Source organism: Mesoplodon mirus, assembly GCF_964341445.2.
Source record: "Mesoplodon mirus genome assembly, chromosome: 14".
NCBI lineage: Eukaryota > Metazoa > Chordata > Mammalia > Artiodactyla > Ziphiidae > Mesoplodon > Mesoplodon mirus.
The window spans coordinates 50,299,193-50,323,573 of record NC_138990.1 but is presented as its reverse complement, the minus strand read 5'-3'; the positions used below and the strand labels follow the sequence as shown (position 1 = coordinate 50,323,573).

The 24,381-nt window shown below is 37.8% G+C and overlaps 1 protein-coding gene across 1 annotated transcript in view; it reads right to left on the bottom strand.

Annotated features, from left to right (window-relative positions):
- The window catches only part of YIPF4 (Yip1 domain family member 4), a 29,254-nt gene extending 5,093 nt beyond the window's left edge, over positions 1-24,161 (bottom strand). Inside the window, exons 1-5 of the mRNA XM_082642254.1 lie at positions 23,841-24,161; positions 8,745-8,898; positions 6,995-7,166; positions 4,695-4,772; positions 1,606-1,719 (exon numbers count right to left, since the gene is read on the bottom strand). Of these exons, the coding sequence (XP_082498380.1) occupies positions 1,606-1,719; positions 4,695-4,772; positions 6,995-7,166; positions 8,745-8,898; positions 23,841-23,919 (597 nt within the window). The 5' untranslated portion in view covers positions 23,920-24,161. The remainder of the gene's footprint in view (positions 1-1,605; positions 1,720-4,694; positions 4,773-6,994; positions 7,167-8,744; positions 8,899-23,840) is intronic.
- Between the last annotated feature and the right edge of the window lie 220 nt (positions 24,162-24,381).

Below are 24,381 nucleotides of genomic sequence, written 5' to 3'. Positions count from 1 at the left end.
ATTATATTCACTGTGTAATATACATACATGTGTTAGAGTGGTCATTTATTTCCAAAAGTTGTTCAAAGTTAATAAATGCCAAAATTTAAGTTCAATCAGTACTCAGTAATATTTAATGCTATCAGTAAATGTTTAAAGTGGGTACATATGTTAATATAAGCTTAACACAGCACAAAGAAGTCCTGATCTCTGCAACACATAAAAGCCAATTTATTAGAACCATATATATCATATTTGATAAAGAACTTACTATTCAAATATGAGTGACAATTATTAAATAAATGTCCAGTCCCAGTGGAATATTATTTTATCTATTTTTAGCGAGGTTTTTTTTTTATTGGAGTATAATTGCTTTACAATGTTGTGCTAGTCTCTGCTGTACAATGAAGTGAATCAGCTGTATGCACACCTATATCCCCTCCATCTTGGACCTCCCTCCCACCCCCCTTCCCAATCCCACCCATCTAGGTCATCACAGAGCATCAAGCTGAGCTTCCTGTGCTTTATAGAACGTTCCCGCTATGTATTTTACGCATGGTAGTGTACATATATCAATCCTAATCTCCCAGTTCGTCCCACCCTCCCCTTCCACACCTGTGTCCACATGTCCATTTTCTACATCTACGTCTCTATTCCTGCCCTGCAAATAGGTTAATCTGTACCATTTTTCTAGATTCCACATATATGTGTTAATATACGGTATTTTTTTTCTCTTTTTGGTTTACTCCACTCTGTATGACAGACTCTAGGTCCATCCACATCTCTATAAATGACCCAATTTTGTTCCTTTTTTATGGCTGAGTAATATTCCATTGTATATATGTACCACATCTTCTTTATCCATTCATCTGTTGTTGGACATTTAGGTTGTTTCCATGTTCTGGCTACTGTAAATAGTGTTGCAATGAACACTGGGGTACACATGTCCTTTTGAGCCAGTGGAATTTTAAATAAATACCTCCCACAAAATCTAAGTCAGATGAACGAGAAGAAAATTTTAACATTATATAAAAAATTCTCTGAGTGTAATACCCCAAGGTCTGATTTGCTCTTTGTTCTTTATTCTGCCCTAGACATACATTATAATTTATGGCCATTAAAAGGGGAAAATAAAAGAAATATAACTGGTATAATTAGTGAGTAAGGTCACTGTTCCAAAACACTACGAACTGTTTGATAAACATACGTTATAGATTACAAGATTCTTAGCCAGAGAACTAGTACAGTCAGCTCTTATTACCTGTGGGTTCTGCATCCACCGACTCAACCAACTGTGGATCAAAAATATTTGGGGGGAAGAAAAAATTCCAGAAAGTTCCAGAAAGCCAAACTTGAATTTGCTGCACTACAGACAACTATTTACATAGCATTTACATTGTATTAGGTATTGTAAGTAATCTAGAGATGATTTAAAGTAGATGGAAGGATGTGCACAGATTACATGTAAATACTACACCATTTTGTATAGGGAACTTGAGCATCTGCAGATTTTCTTGTCTGCGGGGGGTCCTAGAACGAATCTCCCGTGGATATGGAGGGACAACTGTATACTTTTTTTTTTTTTACTGGGAAACAGTAAACTACTTTTTATAACACACTACTTACTTTTATAAGTGTAGACACCACTTCAAATGATCCAACCACCAAAAGTACAGGGGCTATTACAATGAGAGGAAGTAATGAATATCCTATAACTCCAAGAACTTGGCCATATGCAACCTGTGAATTTTCAAAACGTTAAATAAATATCACAGAAATCAAGACACTTATTTTTAACCACTATTAAACATCATATATACTTTGTTGTACTTACATAAATGTGAGAATTAAGAAAAAAGTATCATACCCATTATATTTCAAATTATCATATAGTCTCTTATATTCGTGGACAATGTCAACAACCCACCGTGATTTCAATTATCAATTCTGATAATACCCAAATCTACATTTCCTGCTCTCTCTCTTTTGAGCTTCAGACTTATATATCCAATTACCTTGAGTATATCTCTTAGTCACTATCTCCCTTGTTGTAGGAGGATTATTTAAAGGAACCACAACCATCTTATTCTGATGAAAAATTCAAGTCTAGAGAAGCTAGATGTGACAAATGCAGACTAGAAGGGAAGGGAAAGAAGGTAGGAGGACTGAAGAGAAAAATATTTTTTAGTGGCTACTGTGTGCCACACTCCGTAACAGAGCTTCACATACTGTGAAGATCAAAGGCACTAACAACCCTATGTGGTATTACTGTCCCCATTATGAAGAAAGTGATTCCAGAAACAAAGAGCTTTGTTCAGGAAAGCAAAGCTAGTTGGTAAGAGTTCAAATTAAGATCTAGGTCTTTTAACTTCTCTATCAACAGTCCTAAATTACCAAAACATTTAGTGATACCTTTTTTCACATAAAAATTATATGAGGTTTTGTAGAATATAAGAAATAATATGCAAACAAATGTCCCTGTTAGAATTATTTCAAATTTTCATAAGCAGAGTGAGAAAATTACATAGATAAATGTTATTCTACATTTATTCAAGAGTTTTAAGTTAAGATGATGGATTGAGTGCATATATCTAATACCATTCCTTCCTGAAACTCCATTAAAAGGGAAGGAAAAAAGGAAACTCCTTTTTATAAGAGGCATAAACAGGAGATTAGAAGACAGAACAAGAGCAACTTAATTTTGGAAACTGGAAAGCAGAAGAACAAGAGCTTGGTGGAGACCTTTCCACCAAGTATGAGAAAAAGGCTCAAGAGTTCTGCATTTAGCATTCAGTGTTCATAGAGTAATAAGCCTGATATGAGTCAGCACCCACATGATATAGTAACTCGCCTGGCATCCCTTGTGCTTTACCCTCTCCACAGAGAGTTGAATTCCAGAGTGCTGGAATTCCTAGGTCTATAGCAATTCATAAAGTCTAATTTAATGGATCAGTGATTCTCAAGGTGTGGCCCATGGACCTCTTGGGGTCCCAGAGACTCCTCTAAAAGACTGGAACGTCTTTTTTGTAATAGGGGACTTCCCTGGAGGTCCAGTGGTTAAGACTCCACGCTTCCACTGCAGGGGGGCACAGGTTCAATCCCTGGTCGGGGAATTAAGATCCCGCATGCCTCAAGGCACAGAAAAAAAATTAAATAAATAAAACTTAAAAAAAAAAACCCACAAAACTATTTTTTATAATAGTAATAAAACATTATTTGCCTTTTTAATTGGGTTGATATTGGTACTAATAGAACAAAAGCAACGGGTAAAACATGCTGCTTTAGCACAAATCAAGGTGGCATGAAACATACTAGTAGTTACTGTGTTCTTTACTAACCCACACTCACAGGAAAAGAAGAAAAAAAGCCAGTTTCACTTAAGAATGTCCTTAATGAAGCAGTTAAAATGATTAATTTTATCAAGCCTCAACCTTTGAATATGTCTTTTTAATATTCTGTGTAACAAAATGAGAAGCACACAGAAAGCATTTCTTCTGTATCTTGATTCAATGGTTATCCCAAGGAAAAGCATTTGTACAACTGTGTGAGTGAAGAGTTGAATTAGATGCTTTATCCACAGAATACTATTTTTACTTGAAAGAACAACTGAAAGACAAACTATGATTATTCAGAGTTAGGTATTGACAGGCAACATGAATGAAAATGAATCAAGTGAGCCTATTATTTCAAGGAAAACAACTGACAGTATTTCTTCCAAATTACAAAATTCTCTCTCTCAAGCAAAAAGTAGAATTTTGGAAAACTTGTATCCAACACTGTTATCTTGATAGTTTTCCAGTACAGATTTTTCTGATGAAATAGGTGGTGCTATTAATGAATGTGATTTTCTGACACTGTATAATAAAACGAGTCAACATTTGGAAGATCTACAAACCTCAGGGAACTAATGTTTTCTTAGTTGACCGTGCATGGGTAAAAAGATCCATCCAAAGTGAATTTCAATGATACAGTGTATAAAAAGTTCACTGATACGGTTTGAGATTCCTCATTACAACAAACCTTTAAGAAAATATTACTTGTTGAGTGTTGATGTAGTATCAGAGTAGAATAATCATAATCATTCAAAAAATGTATTAAAACACTCTTCCTTTTAAAATTATATACCTGTGTGAGGCCTTAGTTTTTACTTTAACCAAAATATAGCGTAACAATTGAATGCAGAAAGCAGATATTAGAATACAATTTCCACTAACCCAGACATTAAAGCTACTTGCAAAAATGTAAAACAATACCTTTTTCTCACTTTGTTTTGAAAAATAGTTTTTATTAAAATGTATTTTTTATGTTAAAATGTATTTGGTTTACTTTTAGTTTTAAATGAAGAAATATATATTTAAAATTTTTATTTTAATTTCTAACATGGTAAATATCAATAAATACAACCTACAGAAAGAAATCTCTTTGGGGACCTGAGATCAAAAAGTTTGAGAACTGCTGTAACAGAGAATACATTGCATGCTTCCCTAAAAAGCTATAAATTATTTATGAGTGAAATTTGATTTTTTTTTCTTTCCTCTTTATTTCTCATAACATTTTTACTAATATTCACATCACCTTAAAAGAAGTAGCATAACTTAAAAGCAATTCTGGGACAAAAAGCAGTTACAATGAACATAGCTACTGATACTGCCTGCAGTATCAAAAATAAAGCTTACCATAAAAAACAAAGGCTATTTTCAAAATTAACCACTTACTTCTCCACCAAGAACTCTGGCCAGTAAGAAAATTGTTAATGAACCAAATATCCAAATGGTTATAATCCATGAGACCACCTTAAGAGAAAAAAAATTCATGCAGTTAATATCTGTGTACCAAATAAGCTAATAATTTCCCATGAACTCAATTCTCTACCATATAAGATATTTTGGTATACCCAACTTCAGGTCATAGAGAATTTGGGTTCCCAGGTAAAATTTAACAAGAATATAAATGTGTAATGTAATTTTACATCCAAATTGAAAATTTAGCAATGATCAATTGTCTAAGGAAACCTTAGTATTTTATGATCTATAATAAAAGAACTGCAAAGAAAGACCAAACTGTTGACTCCCAACCCCTGCTTTATAGCATTTTGGAAGGTAAATTCATCTGTGAAACAAGTTACCAGTCTTCTCAAGAGGTCTCTAAAATTTACATTAATTACACATTTATTCAAGTAATAGAATGTGGATGATACTTCACACAATTTTAACTCCTGAGACTTGACATAGTAATGATACATGCATATATTTCCAAGTTCTGTCTGCTTGGGGGGTGTCTAGAAATAATGACACCCAGTAGCAACACAAGCACACTTATTGCCCAGATCCTGGTTTCTAAATATTCCCCAAAAGGCACTAGGACTCCCTAGAAAAATGACTGATTCCAGGGCTGGGACAGGGACAATAAAAGGTGAGCCCAGAACACTCTGTGGAGTCAGAAAGAAAGGAAGCACTCAAAAAAAGATGGGGATATGTCAAAAGGATACAGAAGGTAACCTGAAGGAGCTCCCAATGGCTAAAACTGCAACAATCTGAGCAATAAAATAAATGATAGTACTGTATTATAGTCCAGAAAATAAAATAAATATCCATGAGTCCATACTGACAAAAATAAATTAAGTAATGACAAAGAAACATTCTATGGAGATAAGAATCTTCTGTTTTTAGCCTTAGAACACTTTGTTCAAATGAAAGATTATATAAAATAGATAAAATTCATATAGAGATGTTCTACATGAAGGGTTGATGGTGGGTAGGAGACCAGAACCCCCATTCAACTTCTTCAATGGTCCTTATACTTGCAACATAATACTTGATATGAACTACTGATCCAAGGTAAATATTAATAGGACCAGTGTTATATAACATTAAGGGTCTTGCTATGGAGAGAACACTCTGGATTATCCGATGAGCACTACATGTAATCACAACTGTCCTTTAAAAAAGGAGGCAGAGGGATCCGTGACTACAGTAGAGAAGGCAATGTGACAAATGGAAACAGACTGCAGTGATGCAGCCAGTAGTCAAGGAATGTTGGCAGCCTCTAGACATGGGAAGAGGCAAGCAACAGACTGTCCTGGAGCCTCCAGAAGAACCAGCCCTGCTGACATTTTGATTTTAGCCCTTTAAGACTCAATTTGGGTTTCTGACTTTCAGAACTGTCAAAGGATAAATCTGTATTGTTTAAGCCACTAAACTTGTGGAAATATGTTATAGTACAAAAGGAAACTGATTCATTTCCAAATCACTCTGTGGTAAAGAGTTATTTTTTACTCCCCTAAAGCCTTAAACTAGGGATGAGGGAATGATATGCATGTGCCGTATTTTGATGATAGAGATAAAGCCTCTGAGAATAGGACAAAGTATTACATAAAAACAAATACTGATGAAATTCTTGTCATCATTTATTAAAAAGCTTACTTTAAAAAACAGAACTGGGCTTCCCTGGTGGCACAGTGGTTGAGAGTCCGCCTGCCGATGCAGGGGACACGGGTTCGTGCCCCGGTCCGGGAAGATCCCACATGCCGCAGAGCGGCTGGGCCCGTGAGCCACGGCCGCTGAGCCTGCGCATCCAGAGCCTGTGCTCCGCAACGGGAAAGGCCACAACAGTGAGAGGACCCACATACCGCAAAAAAAAAAAAAAAAAAAAAAAAAAACAGAACTAAAAATGAATAAAAGATAAGAACATGAGTATTGTGTTTCAAACTCTTTATCCTTTGGAGAAATCAGAAAGGGTATGGGCAGCTGGGAGCAGTCCCAACCATTTTACCCACTTGCCATACAAATACTAATACTTTTTATGAGAATGATGATGTAGAAGAGTTTGGAAATCATTAAGCCAAGGCACTCCCCACTTATTTAATTAAGAACAGCTTGTAGGGATAAACAAGTGAGAAATAATGGGTAAAGCTAAAGCATTTCTCAAGCATGAAGTACTACAGTTAATATTTGGCTATTTTCAATTTTAAAACTCTTAAACTATTTAGAATTTGTGAAAAGTAAGATATACTTACCCTAAACTGTCCATATAATGATATCATGGAAAAGAAAAGAACAACAGCCAGAGGACCCCAAAAGTCAGGATTGTCTCTCACCACTTGCCTATTAAAACCAAGTGATGGCATTGGCATCAAAACACATCGAATTTTGTAGTAAATATCCTTTAGGTCGATATCCAATTCTTCCCTATAATTTTAAAATAAGAATTCTTAAAAAGCACACACTTCTGAATACTGAGACAGTTGCAGCAGAATTTAAGAAAAGTTTAAATATAACATTACAGTCACCACAGATCAACAAAACATTTGCATTTGAAGTACCACATTTCACTGGTTCCATGATGAACATTTTCATCATTTCAGCATCTCTAAAGTTGGGTTGCATCTCACATAGCTGGTGTCTTACAACTGCTGTCAGTCTGGAGTGAAGCCAAGTGCTTTCAAGATCTGCCTTTCCTTTTGCCAGTCTCCTGGAGGCACTATCAATTTGGGACTTTAAATAAAATTCTCTGCTTGAGACTTTTTGGGACCATACTGATAAATCAGACTGCAATCCTATATTCTCACAGACACTTTTTCTTCCAACACCCCACCCAGTGCCAAACAGACAAGCAAACTTCCTTGCTGTCTCTTTTTGTATGGTAGGTTATTTCTCATTTATCCTTACACTAAGGAGATAAGATAGCCCTTTGATATCCTAGCTTTATGCTGTCTTAGGTACTTTTTCTGTTTTATCAATAAACGTTAAATAACTGCATCTTATAATCCATACCATCTTAGATTTGATGAAATTTGGTATATTAACATTAAGAAACAGAATGTTTTAGCACTTGATCTACCAATAAGTACTACAGAGAATAACTTGGTAATACCTTGATTTTACAAAGCTATAGGTTCTTCTTTCCAAAATTGTTAAATTCTTCACCTTTTTTCCCCAAGTGGTACATAATCACTTAAAAATTTTCAAGTACTATGAAGAAAGTGAAAGTATCCCTATCGTCTTCCCAGTGGTAGCTCTAGAATTTCTATATGGGAGAGAGTTTGGAGGGGTAATCTTTTTGGAAATCTTAAACTGAACTTCCATAGCACGCACCCAAGCACCTTGTTTTTTTACTTACATTGTATGTTCACTTCAGATAGCTATAGACCCAGGTAAGTCCTAACAGTTTGGAGTATATTTGTGTGTGATATAGGATTATGATTCTTTTAACTTTTGCCATTCAGTAGGTTAAAAATATTCTCTCATTATTTCAGTTTTACTAGTTACAGTTGACCTTGAACAACGTGGGGGTTATGGGTGCCACCCTCAGTCAAAGATCCACATATAATTTTGACTCCCCCAAAACTTAACTACTAATAGCCTACTGTTGATCAGAAGCCTTACCAATCACATAAACAGTTGATTAACATATATTTTATATGTTACATGTACATCTACATATACTTTATGCATTCAAGACATACCTTTTTCTTAATTTTTTCGATACTTCTAGGCTACATGGTTCGTCTGTGAGTTTTTTCACATTGTTGCAAACTCAAAAAAATTTTCCAATGTATGTATTAAAAATAATCTATGTACAAGTAGACCTACACAGTTCAAACCTGTGTTGTTCAAGGGTCAACTATAACAGTAAAACTGAAAATAGCTAAAACTTTTGACCAAAAAGGTTAAGATTTTCTATACCTGTCTTAAATAATATGAAAAAATACAATCATCCCACAGACTAGCTCTAAAAACCAAAAAATACATATTATTTTTACATACAAGAGTGGCTTGTTATCTTCAGGGTCATCATCTTCAACTTCCAAAAGCCAGCCATATCCTCTTTGTCTCAGAAATGTAGTAGCTGTAGACTCTTTGATAAAATCTCCACCAAGGTTTAACTTGACATCTGGGGATGCTATTGAACCACTGAGATCTTAGGAGAAAAGAGGGCAAAACTATAAACCAAGGTAAAATGTGTGAATCCTAACCAACACGAGCATATATCCAACTAAATAATTCTCACTTGAAGATCTCTACATATGAACATCTGCTACTGCATACAATCTTTGTATTTTGTAGTTGACAGTGCTAAAAACAAGACAGCAGGCCCAAAATGGAGTCACTTATGCTAAGTCTCATGTCAGCAAGCCAAGACTTAATTACAGTTTTGGCCTCTCCCAGAAACAGAATCTTAAACTAGTGAATCAGGAATCACCTGGTCAGCACTAGTGAAGTAATCTGCCAGACAGACCCCTGCAATCTCCTAAAGGAAAGTGACCTTGCCATAACTAATCCACTTTTAGCTAGTATAACTTCCTTGTCCCACTTCCTTCTGCCTGAAGTCTTTCATTTTGTACAGCTCCTCAGAGCTCCTTTCTATCTGCAAAATGGGATGCTGCCCATTTCATGAATCACTGCATAAGCCAATAAAATCTTTAAAAGTTACTCAGTTGAATTTTTTTCAGTAATGATATCTAAAAACCACTTTCTATTTTTACAAGAAAATGAAAACGAGAGGTGAATTCACATGAAAGGTTTCACATCTAACTAGCTAGCCTTGTACCAGAATCTAGACTTATAACTGTAACTTTAAAATTTAAATGGAAGATATATACAAAATATATTACAGGATATCACTTTGGTTTTTTTGTTTGTTTGGTTTGGTTTGGTTTTGGCTGCACTGTGAGGCTTGCGGGATCTTAGTTCCCCGACCACGGACTGAACCCAGGCCTGGCAGCAAAAGCACAGAGTCCTAACCACTGGACCCCCAGGAACTCCCAACAGGGTATCATTTTGGATTCCCTTCATTATTATGTACATTATGTGCCTCAGAACAAAGTGATGTATAAATTCTCTTTAAAGGCATTACATATTTATATATACAAACCATTAGACAAAATTATTTGCTAAAGGAAAACCGCACATAACTTCCCTTACTTTTTCATATATTTATTCATACATTATTTCTTTTAAAACCAAATATCTATGCTAAGTGCCTCATATATTAATGCTTAGTTTTGGATAAATCTGACTAGTAAGAGTTTCCTGCTATTTCAGCTAACCTTTTTCTTTATATAATTACATCATTTATCTTTAGTTTTGGCAAAATAAAGGTTGTTGGTTTTTTGTTTTTTGGTTTTTTTTGCGGTATGCAGGCCTCTCACTGTTGTGGCCTCTCCCATTGCGGAGCACAGGCTCTGGACGTGCAGGCTCAGTGGCCATGGCTCATGGGCCTAGCCACTCCGTGGCATGTGGGATCTTCCGGGACCAGGGCACGAACTCGTGTCCCCTGCATCGGCAGGCAGACTCTCAACCACTGCGCCACCAGGGAAGCCAAGGTTGTTGGGTTTTTTTAAGATCAATTCTAAAAAGCAGTGAAGGGCTTCCCTGGTGGTGCAGTGGTTAAGAATCCGCCTGCCAATGCAGGGGACACGGGTTCGAGCCCTGGTCCAGGAAGATCCCACACGCTGCAGAGCAACTAAGCCCGTGCACCACAACTACTGAGCCTGCGCTCTAGAGCCCGTGCACCACAACTACTGAGCCCGCATGCCACAACTACTGAAGCCCGCATGCCTAGAGCCCATGATCTGCAACGAGACGGCACCACAATAAGCCTGCACACCACAACAAAGAGTAGCCCCCGCTTGCTGCAACTAGAGAAAGCCCGCGTGCAGCAACGAAGACCCAACGCAGCCAAAAATAAATAAATAAATAAATAAATAAATTTATATAGATAAAAAGAAAAGCAGTGAAGAGACTCTGTTATCCACATTACAAAATAAATTCCACTCACAGTCTGTACCAGTGCCTTAGAGGTTACAGATAATCACAGTAGTACATATGTCAAAATTTCTGGTCGAAAAAAAATTGGGAATAGTAAAGAACTTGCTTGAGTTCATACAGGAATTAATAAAAAAAACACATTTGTACGACCAGACAACATGCACTAGTAAACAACCATCAATGCTGTTAACTAGAAGTAACAAGACTGGAGTGATACTTTATTTATCTATTTATTTTGCGGTACGCGGGCCTCTCACTGCTGTGGCCTCTCCCGTTGTGGAGCACACGCTCTGGACGCACAGGCTCAGCGGCCATGGCTCACGGGCCTAGCTGCTCCGCGGCACGTGGTATCCTCCCGGACCGGGGCACGAACCCATGTCCCCTACATCAGCAGGCAGACTCTCAACCACTGCGCCACCAGGGAAGCCCCTGGAGTGATACTTTAGAAAACAATTTCGGCAACAGCAAACCAGAACACTCAACACAGACTCTCCTTTCCTGGAGATCCTATACAGTAGAAAGAAGAGCCTAATTTGCACGTGACCCTAAATTCTAGGTTAGCTTTTTTTTTTTTTTTACAACTTTATTGGAGTATAATTGCTTCAGAATGGTGTGTTAGTTTCTGCTTTATAACAAAGTAAATCAGTTATACATATACATCTGTTCCCATATCCCTTCCCTCGTGCGTATCCCTCCCTCCCACCCTCCCTATCCCACCCCTCCAGGCGGTCACAAAGCACCGATCTGATCTCCCTGTGCTATGCGGCTGCTTCCCACTAGCTATCTACCTTACCTTTGGTAGATACCTTACCTCTGTCACAGCTTACCCTTCCCCCTCCCCATATCCTCAAGTCCATTCTCAAGTAGGTCTGTGTCTTTATTCCTGTTTTACCCCTAGGTTAGCTTTTGAGAGCTGCCATTAAAAAATTTTGGCTTAAACTTCAATCAATGAGTGGATCAATTATGAGTCACATAATGATCTGGTTCTGACAACTCCTGCAATTAATTATAATAAAGTTTGCATTCTGAAGCTAAGTCCTAGCTAAGCTACTAATTAATACAGCAAACCATTAATGCCTTCTGGTCTCCAGTTTCCTATTCAAAGTTCTTTCCAGGTTTAACATTACATGATTCTAAAAAGCTTTTATAGTTTAGTTTATTCAGCTAGAGATAAAATGCAAGTACTTTTGAATTCACTGTCCTTCCCTACTTAAAGCCTAAAAATAGTCCCTATAGATGCTAATTGCCATAGAATCTTGTGATTAAAATATTCTCTCAAAATTACTTTCTGCTTCTTTGTCTTACTCTAAGTTGAAAATGAAAGAGTTGAAACTTAACTAAAATTCTACTTCCAATAGGCACAAAGAGTGCCTTTCTTGATTTAACAAGAGGAAAACTTAGAACAGGAAGTCATTAGTATAGCAGTGACATTAAAGGTTTTGGAATTATAAGGCAGGAAAGGACCTTAACAACTGTTTCCTGGCCTCTAGAAAAGATTGCACTTAAAGTCCTTAATCTAAGCCAAAAAAAAGATATATAAATTATAGTGCTAGGGAGTGCTGTGAGAAAGAATTGTATATGTTTAGCAGTTTTTCATAGCAGGGATGCAGAACCTCAAAAAGACACCTGTAGCTTATAATTTTGTAGTGTTTTCCATTCTATGCAAAGAAGGAAAATATCATGGACGTATGTAGGAGAATGCTAGAAACAGCAGTCTGACAAATCATCCAGTTCCCCCAAGACACAATTACATGTGAGTTAAAAAAAAAAAAGCTGGAGGGGTGGGATGGGGAGGGTGGGAGGGAGGGAAATGCATGAGGGAAGGGATGTGGGAACAGATGTATATGTATGACTGATTCACTTTGTTATAAAGCAGAAACTAATAAAAAAAAAGCAACAGAAAAGTAAAAAAACTCAGTAGTTAGCCTAACACGTGATCAAGTTAACATGTAAAAAATAATGTCGGAAGACAATGAGAAATATTCAAAAAAAAAAAAAAAATCACTCCAGGAGCACAGCTGTCTTACATTAAACCACAGTAAGAACCAGGTAGCTTGATCATCAACTCTAGGACAGGTGTCCAGAATTATAAAACACTAATCTTAAATTAATATTTTCTTACTACACTATAATATTCTTGTTATTTTCTAAGTAAAAAACAACATAAAGATAATAATAAATATAAGTGGTTTTAAGAGGAAATAACCTTTGAAAGAAATCTTAAAAATGTTTCCACTACTGTTTGGGTTCAGAGTGAGGAAAGAATATCAGCAAGTTTCAAGTTTTATTAAAAGCCACCTGGAAAAAATGCAGAACAAAACTTAACAGTAATTTTCCCTCCCTTTCAACTCAAGTGTATTACTGGGTGAGGGATCTTTTCTCTGAATCTTCTCCTCAGCCTGAGAACTTCACTTTGAAGAATTCAGTCAGTGTAGTATGAGAGTATACTCAGGGTGAGATTTACTGATCTCCCCCTACAAAAGTTCTAGATTTCTATGAGAGGAGAGTAATCTGCAATGAACATGAACATTTTGTTGGTACTTGCCAACTTCTTATATACATGAATAAGCATTTTCTTACTTAACAAGCAACCAAGAGCAAGGACAAAAATAATTCCATTTTATTTGAATGAAAATGAAATGAAATCCATGTGTGCTTAAATCTAAACCAGAATTGACTATTTGTGCAGCAAAATAAAACAAGCACATGTTTCATATTAAAGGGACAAATTCCACTGTTGCATTTTAGTTATAAAAACATTTTAATGTGTATATAGGCCAATGAAAGAGCTCAAGAAACCAACGCAAGTATATAATGATTTTATAATTGCTAGACCTATATTGGAGTTGATTATGTTACTCCATGAGAAAAAATGTTAAAGCCTTGTATAAAATTGTGTCCTAGGTTATATAAATATATATATACTTTAAAATTTTTTATTTATTTTTGGCTGTGTTGGATCTTCATTGCTGCGCGCGGAAGCGCCTTCTCTAGTTGCAGCGCACAGGCTTCTCACTGCGGTGGCTTCTCTTGTTGCAGAGCATGGGCTCTAGGCACACGGGCTCAGCAGTTGTGGCTCACGGGCTTAGCTGCTCCGCGGCATGTGGGATCTTCCCAGATCAGGGCTCGAACCTGTGTCCCAGGCACTGGCAGGCGGGTTCTTAACCACTGCGCCACCAGGGAAGCCCCTAGGTTATATTTTTATTCATATCATTTTGGTTTACAATTTCAGTAGCTTTACTATTCAATATTGCCAGTTAATTTTCATATTGCACATAATATTAATTAAAATCAATTACATCTCCTGAGCCTACTTTTAGAAAAATCAAATCCCATTTTGGCATAAATCAGTTATCTAACAGAAATTTCTTTTATTTGCCTTATGAGTCTTTTAAGTTTTATTTTGAAATAATTATAGATTCACAGGAAGTTGCAGAGAGGTTATATGCACCCTTCACCCTGTTTCCCCCAATGGTACCATACCATCATAGGTACTATCAAAACCAGGACACTGACACTGATACAGTTGATAGACCTTATTCAGATTTTACCAGTTTTAAGTGCACTTATTTGTGTGTATAGTTCTATGCAATTTTACCACATTTATAGATTTGTGTAATGCCTTACAAGTTTAAAATTTATGAAAAGAAATAGATTAATTTTTTTAAAAGATAAACCTTGCTTAACTACCTTGTTTTCTTCCCAAGAAAGGCTGACTAAAAAGTCATTTTCAATTTTCAAACAGGGAAGAAAAGCTATTCTTGCACCCATTATATATCATATATCGTACTTCTTGAGCACATTGTATAGAAGATACTTGTGATAATATCTATCTGGATATAATTTTTAAAAAATCAAGTAGGAAACTTTTAAAGAGGAAAAACTAAAGATTCCTCTATCAACACTACTAAATTATATTAGAAGTGACATCTTTCCTGGGGAGGGGGAATGTCACACAAAGTAGGCTAAATGGACACCTTAACAGAGTAACAGAAAATTGTTTATTCAAAAAAGCCTATTAACACAAAAATTATTACATTATTATGTCTACAAATTATTGATCACAATAAAGTATTATGAGTTGTATATACTATCATTTTTATATAGGAGTGTCTTAGTCTGTTTAGGTTGCTATATAACAAAATACCATAGACTGGGTGGCTTATAAACAATAGAAATTTGTTTCTCACAGTTCTGGAGGTTGGAAGTCTAAAGTCAGGGTGTCAGCATGGTCAGGTAAGGGCTCTCTTCTGGCTAGCTGACTTCTCCTTGTGCCCTCACATGGCAGAAACGGGTAGGGAAATCTGTGAAATCTTTTTTATAAGAGCACTAATCCCATTTATGAGGGCCCCATCCTCATGACCTAAGTACCTCCCAAAGGCTCCACTTCCCCACTGGGCATTAGGATTTCAACATATGAATTTTGGGGGACACAAACATTCAGACCATAAAAAGAGGTAAAAACACTGAGGAAGGCTGAGCTCAAATAGCAATATATTGAGCCCAGTCCTCTTCTGTAGACTTATACAATCAAGTGTCAGCTTAACGTTGTAGTTATTTCAAAAGCATCTAAAACTCAATATTCCAAAACTGAATTCTTGATAGTTAAGGTCTTCCTCCAGTTTCTTATCTCAGTGAATAGTACCACTAATCCTATCCAGCACTGTAAACCGCAAGTTTAATTATCCTTGACAGTTTCCTTCATTCACATGCTCCCCACACCATTCAACCACCACTAAATTCTATCACTTTTACCCCTAAATATTTTTTGAACCTGCCCACTTTTCTCCATTTCTACCACCTGCACCATGCTAGTGCAAACTAACATCTCCTGCCTGTATGACTGTAATGGTCTACTAACTCCTCTCCCTAGTCATTCTCTTTCCAATCCATTCTTATCTATAGCCAGAAGAATATTTTTTAAATGTAAATCTTTTACTCTACCGTTTAAAATCCTTCAGTGGCCTCCCACTACTTTTTCAGCTCAAATCTAACAATCTCTACATGCCCTATCTACTTCTCCAGAACAATTTTCTGCCTCCCTACCCACCGTGACCCTATACTCTAGCCATATTAAGCCCCTCAGTTCTTTGAATGAACCAGGATCCCTTGTACCTCAGGAACTTTGTACCAGGCTCTCCCCTAACTTCAGATAATTAAATGCCACCCATTCTTCAGTTCCTAGATATACTTTTTTTTAATATATAAATCTATTTATTTTATTTATTATTTTTGGCTGCGCTGGGTCTTCATTGCTGTGTGCAGGCTTTCTCTAGTTGCGGCGAGTGGGGGCTACTCTTCCTTGTGGTGCAAAGGCTTCTCACTGCGGTGGCTTCTCTTGTTGCTGAGCATGGGCTCTAGGCAAGCAGGCTTCAGTAGTTGTGGCATGCAGGCTCAGTAGTTGTGATGCACGGGCTTAGCTGCTCAGCGGCATGTGGGATCTTCCTGGACAAGGGCTCGAACCCGTGCCCCCTGCATTGGCAGGCGGACTCTCAACCACTGCACCACCAGGGAAGTCCCCTAGATATACTTATTTAAGGAAATTTTCCATGATCTCCCTGACTAGATTAGGTTCCTTTCATAGTCCCCTGGACTTTTCCTTCAAAACATTTATCACTGTTTATAATAATGCATTTGTATGATTATTTGGATAACGTCTGTAAGTTCGCTGATGGGAGGAACTAAGGTGTGTTTGTTGTAGTTTTGTTTTGAACATGTATCTCCAGTACCTATAACAGTGCCTGGCCCATAGTAGGCAACCAACAAATGTGTGCTGGTTGGATGAATTAATTAATATAAGGGCAAATAGCTCCACAGAGCTTATATCAAGAAGGGATATTAGAGGTTTTTAATAAAGTGAATATACAAAATCAGATTTGCATTGTGTAAACATAATCTTAGCTGCACTGTGGAGGACTGATTTAAGTGGGGAGAGATTTGAGGAGGGAGTATGGTCAGCAAAAAGTATAGATGAGAAATGGAAAGGACTTGAACTAAGGCAATGTCAATAGAAAGGGAAGAACAGATTAATTATCTAGCTATTCTGGAGCTATTCTGAAATAATTTGATGACCAACTGAATATGAGAAAGTGAGAGAGAGACTAGAGACATGTTTCTGGCCTTTGGCAAAAGGAACTATATCACAAACAATAAGTCATTTTCACTTTAGTACCTTTCTCACTTTCAACATTGGTTAATTAATCCACCAATAAATATTTAAGGATTACTTATTTCTATAATGCCCTGAGAGTGATATAAAGAAGTGAGATACTTCAAGGAGTTCAAAATCCAATTGACAGTATATCCAAGCAATGGAATTTTATTCAGCCAGAAAAGGAATGAGTTACTGATTCATGCTGTAACATGAATGAACCTTGAAAGCATTATGCTGAGTGAAAGAAACCAGACACAAAAGGTCACATATTGTATTACCCCATTTACATGAAATATCCAGAATAAGCAAATCGATAGAGACAGAAAGTAGATTAGTGGTTGCCAGGGACTGGAAGGCAGGGAGGGAATAGACAGTGACTGAAAATGGGTACAGGGTTTCTTTTTGGAGTGCTGAATATGATACAAAACCCTATTAGTACTGTAAAACACACTCTTCTGTAAGTAAACGACAATGCCTATTGCCAACAGATCATAGGTGCCATAGGAGTAAAGAGACCTAAGCTATCAAAGAGGTGGTCAGGAAGGCTATGTGGAAGTAGAAATGGAATCTGGCCATGAGAGATAAGTGGATGAGCAGAGAAGGAGTAAGAAATCATTCCAAAGATGGGAGAAAACATCTGCAAATGATGGGACAGACAAGGCCTTAATCTCCAAAATATACAAACAGCTCATGAGGCTCACTATCAAAAAAACAAACAACCCATCTGAAAAATGGGCAGAAGACCTTAATAGACACTTCTCCAAAGAAGACATACAGATGGCCAGTAGGCACACGAAAAGATGCTCAACATCACTAATCATTAGAGAAATGCAAATCAAAACTACAGTGAGGTACCACCTCACACCAGTCAGAATGGCCATCATTAAAAAGTCTACAAATAACAAATGCTGGAGAGAGTGTGGAGAAAAGGGAACCCTCATAAACTGTTGGTGGGTATGTAAGTTGGTGCAGCCACTATGGAAAACAGTGTGGAGCTTTCTCAGAAAACTAAAAATAGAATTACCATATGATCCAGCAATCCCACTCCTGGGTATATATCCACACAAAACTGTAATTCAAAAAGATACATGCTGGGACTTCCCTGGCAGTCCAGTGGTTAAGACTTCACCTTGCAATGCAGAGGGTACAGGTTCGATCCCTGGTCAGGGAGCTAAGATCCCACATGCCTTGGGGCCAAAAAACCAAAGCAATATTGTAACAAATTCAATAAAGACTTTAAAAATAGTCCACATTAAAAGATCTTAAAAAAAAAAAGATACATGTGCCCCTATGTTCATAGCAGCACTATTCACAACAGCCAAAGCATGGAAACCACCTAAATGTCCATGATAGATGAATGGATAAAGAAGATGAGGTACATATATACAATGGAATACTACTCAGCCATAAAAAAGAATGAAATCATGCCATTTGCAGCAACATGGATGCAACTAGAGATTATCATACTAAGTGAAGTAAGTCAGAAGGAGAAAGACAAATGCCATATGATATCACTTATATGTGGAATCTAAAATATGGCACAAATGAACCTATCTACAAAACAGAAACAGACTCACAGACACAGAGAACAGACTGTGGTTGCCAAGGGGGAGAGGGGTGAGGGAGAAAAGGACTGGGAGGTTGGGATTAGCAGATGTAAACTATTATATATAGGATGGATAAACAACAATATCCTACAAGCATAGGGAACTGTATTCAATAAACTATAATAAGCCATAATGGAAAAGAATATTAAAAAAAAGAATGTCTACATGTGTATAACTGAGTCACTTTGCTGTACAGCAGAGACTAGCACATTATAAATCAACTATTCTTCAATAAAAAAGAAATAAAAATTTTAAAAAAAGATAGAAATCATTCCAAGGAAAAGAAAGGGCAGAGACAAAGGCATGGAAGCCCAAGGCTTATAAAAGGCACAGAGTTCAAAAGTTGTGGAAGATAGGTTGCGGACAAAGTGTTCAGAGACTAAATATCAGGCAAAAAAACCCTAATTTTTTTAAACTTGTCTTTATAGGTAAGTGTTTCTTTATGTATGTTCTGTGGAATCTGGATCCTATGAGATGCCCTACACAAAAAGCTTTTGATATTCACTAAGTTTGGAAAACCCTGCACACTACAACCTCCATTTGGAGTTTCAGAACTAATATTGGCATATTAAAGGCTCTGGGAATTCTGCATTAAGGAAACTGGTTTAACTTAGCTTAACACAGTATTTACCAAATTTTTGTCATGCAACCTTTCCCCTTTGGGAAACACTGCTGAAGGTCCTTCTGTAGATGATAGGAAGCAAGTCAAGTTCCAGCAGAATGGTAGGAATTGCTGGATGCTGAGGAAACAGGAAATAACAGACATAGTTTAGCTGTGGAAGTATGGAAAAAGGGAAGTAGTAGATTTAATTAAAAATTCTGTCAATTAGGAGGGGACCTGTGAGTGATGACAGTGATGGAAGAAACAGAGGAGAAATAAAAAATGCTAGAGAGAAAAACAAAGAAAGGTTCCAAAAGAGGCAAGAAGACATGCGAATAAAAGCACTAGTAGAGGCTTATCCTCGGAAAGGAAGAAAGGCTTCCTTTAAGATCTGGAGGAAAGGTGAATGTTTTGATATACATAAAATGATCTTTAAAGGGAGAAAAATATGAGGACGGGAAAATGGCTATTGGGTGGCTTAGATCATCTTTCTTGGTTAGTTGTCTCTGTTCATGCCCTTTCCAACTACTTGTTGGACTTCTGTTGAATTAGTGTTGGCTTCAGTTCTAGCAGCACAACACCTTTATCTTAATCAAAAAGTATCATGTAGTCATCGAACATTTATTAAGTTCCTGCTATATACCAGGCTCTGTGCTAGGCAGTGCGTATGATACTGGTAGACAGTAAAACACAGCTTCTAACCCCAAGGGGCTCATGGTATAAATCAGCATTGTTTTAGGACTGTGAAGATTGAGAAGTATAAAATACAGGGACTGCTTCGACCAATTATTGCATTTGCATAATTTTTAAGTGAATGCTCTTCCCTCTTTTCAACCTGAAGAACTCCTCCTTTTCCTTCAAAATGTACTTCATCTGTCTCTGAAGACTTCCTTGATCCCTTCCTGCAGTTAACCATTTCCACCTTTGAACCTCTTTTTTTTTAATTAATTTATTTATTTTTGGCTGCGCTGGGTCTTCCTTGCTGTGCGCGGCTTTCTCTAGTTGTGGCGAGCGGGGGCTACTCTTCGTTGTGGTGCACGGGCCTCTCATTGCGGTGGCTTCTCTTGTTGCGGAGCACGGGCTCCAGGTGCGTGGGCTTCAGTAGTTGTGGCATGTGGGCTCAGCAGTTGTGGCTCATTGGCTCTAGAGAGCAGGCTCAGTAGTTGTGGCACACGGGCTTAGTTGCTCCACAGCATGTGGGATCTTCCCGGACCAGGGCTCAAACCCATGTCCCCTGAATTGGTAGGCGGATTCTTAACCACTGCGCCACCAGGCAAGTTCCTGAACCTCCTTTTTTATAGCATTTATTATGTATGATGAATTTTTAAAAATCCCATTCTTATTAAGCCATTTCTTGGTTAGGGACTTCCTCATATACAGTCCCTTGCATATGGACATACTCCATCCTACATATACAAAACATTACCTATCTTTCAAAATTTGGCAAAATATGACCAATATTAAACTGTCCCTGATCTTTTAGCTATAAAAAATTTCCTCCTCTTTTTGTTGATCTTTCATAATATTCTAAATCAGTGCCTCTCAAGCTTTAATGTGCTTATGAATCACTTAAGGATGATCTTGTCAAAATGTAAATTATGATTAAGGCAGATTCTGCATTACTAGAGCCCAGTAATGCCAATGCTGCTGGTCTGTGGAAATAAAGCAGGCAAAGAATTACTTATTTGTGTGATACAAAATAAAGTCAAAGGACTGTCTTAAAGACGTCTATATTATACTTAACGGTAACATTACTTTTTTTTTTTTGGCTGCGTTTGGTCTTCATTGTTATGTGCGGGCTTTCTCTAGTCGTGGTGAGTAGGGACTACTCTTCGTTGTGGTGCGCGGGCTTCTCATTGCAGTGGTACATTCTTGCATTTATACACATGCATTTCATTACTGCTTTTGGATGTAGTTTTACACCACAGAACTGAATATTAAGTCTGGATTTCATTATTCATTTATTTATTCATTTACTAGCTTATTCACATAGTCTACGTTCTTTTTTTTTTTTTTTTTTAGTCTACATTCTTTTAACTTGTACTTATGGACCTTGCTTTTATACATATTACCTTAAGTAATTTGCACAATATTCTTATAAGTGTGATTTTCATTTTATGGATGAAAATGTGAGTTTATAGAAGCTATGTAACTTGGCCAATATCACATAGCTTCTGTAAGAGTCAGAACTTTAACTGAAGTCTTCTAGCTCTAAACCAGTAACTTTTTAGTTATACCATCCAAAATGTGCTAGGTTTCATAGTCCCAAGTATCAATGTCATAGGAGATAAAAGAAAGCAGAAATCATTTATTCCTTCAACAAACAATTACTCTGTGATGTTAATATTCTGGGTTCTGTGCTAAGCGCTGGGATATAGAAAAGATTAGGGACATTTCTGTTTCTGAGGAACAGTTAAGCAAAGTTTCAGCAAGAAAGGAGTATCTGAATTCAGCCTTCAGTTTCATCTTGGGGTAAGAAGGAGAAAAGCATTCTAAGCATGAGGACCTGGATACACATAGGTATGGAGACAAACACCAAGGCACATTTTAGAACAAAGGACATGTACAAATTAGTAATGATAAGTATCACTGAGAAAGAGACTTGGACAGAATCTAGAAGCAAGGTATACAATAAAACCTCTACCAGCTGAAAACATCCATGGTTAGATAAACACCGTAAGAGGGGAAAAGCAAGAATTTACATGACACGCTTAGGAATCAGAGAAGAAACTTGGTGTTGCAGAGTCAAATGTTTATGTTAGAGAACAGTAAAAAAATAACCGTGGCACCAATTAATACTGAAACCCAAAGCAGCAGCAACACTGCTAACAAATACTGAGCACTTGACTCTTCCAGGTGTACTAAGCGCTTTGCATTTGCAAAATGTTTGAGCACTTGGGTATTATTATTTCTCATTTTACGTATACGAAAACTGAGGTTAAGAGAGATTAAGTAACTTGCCCAACATCACATAGATAGTAATTGGTAAAGACAGGATGCAAATCCAGGACTCTATACTTCAGATACACTATTCAGTTTACAAAAATATATGTAAGACACATCATGGTTTAGTATAAAGAAATCTTAGGACACAGAACACTAGCTCTTAACTCCAGATCCTTCATGTGGAGGTTACTGAACTTCTCTAAGCCTCAGGTTCACTATAAAACACAGGAATAATAAAGCTCAGCAGGAGTCTTAGAAAGACCAAACAAGCCGTTTGCTTAAAATACTGTAAATTTAAACTGTATAATGTTATAAACTTGAGGGTATTATTATACAGATATCTATCCTTGTCTGTATATCCCTTGAAATACAGGGAGTCTATACATTCTTGGAGGCTATACGGAGAAGTCTGAATAAATCTTATGGATTTTACTTATTCCAGGTTTCTTGGTTTAGTATATGGAGTCAATGGATTAGCTTGTTATATTATTGTCAGGTTTCTTAGGCATATTTGAGAAAGGTAATTCCTGGAGGAAGTGGGGGTATTAGAACTATAAACATAGATATATAATTCTGAACAAACATCAGGTTGTGATACTCAATTTTTTGTGTATACAGACAATTTTTTCTTAAAGTCTGGAAAACTACAGTTGGTTATTCCTCCCCAAGCACTAGGCTACCAAATGTAGATGAAACAAACTAAAATATTTTGGGTTGCTATATTTTCACCAAATTTCCATATTACATTTAAATGTATCAGCTATGTTCTCTATGATAAAAACTGTATTTTGCATTTTAATATAACCAAAACTACAGTACTATTTTTTTTAAACAACGCCATTCAAAAACCAAAACGAGAACAGCAAAACAGAAAAAGGGAAAGCAATCTATATTAACTGATGCATTACAAAACTTGATTTCTCAGGAAGCACACTAGGTCCTTCTCTAGAATGAAATTTCTATAGTTAAATATAACTTATTTTTCCATATCCAGCAGTTAAGTCTGGTCACTGGAAAATTACTGGTATACAAAGTCTAACAAAAGTAGCAGAGAAAGATTTCAGTTACAAAGAGTCTGGTAAAGTACAGAGAAAAGGAGGAAAACAAACTCTCCCGCGCTGTAGAAAAATCTCTCCAGCACAAATGCTTCCTCAAAACAGTACATAAGGAAATCTGGAAAGCAACTGAAACTTCTTGTAATCCAGCTGGGTGTTCCCAAATATATCTGGGTACACTTCTCTGAATACTGAGGTCAAACACCATAAAATAGGAGGAAAACTGGAACGTTGGCAAGATACCAGGTTCCATAAAAACCACAAACTCCTCGAGGGAAGTTAGTATTTGCAGCGCCTAATTTAATCTCAACAAAAAGTTATGTGCTGATAAATAACAAAGCAACAAGCTCTCGTTCCTCGTTCTCATTCTTTGACACCTAGCCCGGCCAATCTAACCACCGCTTTCTGAGCAACGCCAAGTCACTTTAGAAATAAAATCTTGGGGTCCCGTGGGTGCCCTCGAGGTGGGTAAGTCCACCAGAAAAACCTGCCACCAGACGGTGTAGAGAAAGCCAGAAGCTGACCGAGTCACTTGGAAAGTTCCCCACACCCCACCCTCGGCTACTCGGACCTCTCGGAAGGCCCGGCGGGAGCAGAGGGCTCGAGTCCCCCATGGGTCAGCTTCCTGCCCGTCCCCACAGGGCCACAACCGCCTCGGCCCCAGAAAGACACTGCCGCGTCCGCCCGGCGTCCCCCAGGGCGACGTACCCTCCCGGGGCTCAGTCTCACCTTCCGCGTCTGCTGAGGAGACAAAGGTGAAGTCCCCGTTAGTGGGGGAATACGCAGGGGGAGGGCCCGGCGGCTGCATCTCGCGGCCCCTCCGAGCCCGCGGCGGAGGAGGAGGCTGTGGCTGGGCCCAGGCCCCAAGGCGGCCGCGGCGCCGACCCGCACGCGCGCCCGACGGCGCGACCCGCGAGCCGAGATATGTAGGCTGGGAACGAGGCCGGAGATGAGCGCAGCTGGCCGAGGGGCTGCCCCTGAGGATCCCCCACCAAAGTCCTCTCGGTGGCTGCCGCCCAGAAACCACAACGCCGGCGCCCTGACAGGACCATAACAGTGACAGCGCCGCTGCGATTGGCTCTTTGTAATGTGCTCGCCCATTGGCTCCCGGAGAAAGGTTCTGATTGGCTCTCCCTGTTGTTGATTCCGGAAGTTTACCCAGGACAGGAAGTTCACTTGTGATTTGTGGAAAGCTCGAGCTTCCCACTGTTTTTTGTTTCCGTTAAGTTTGTTCTCTTCTGGCTTTTCTTTATTTCCTCTGCTCTTGTTA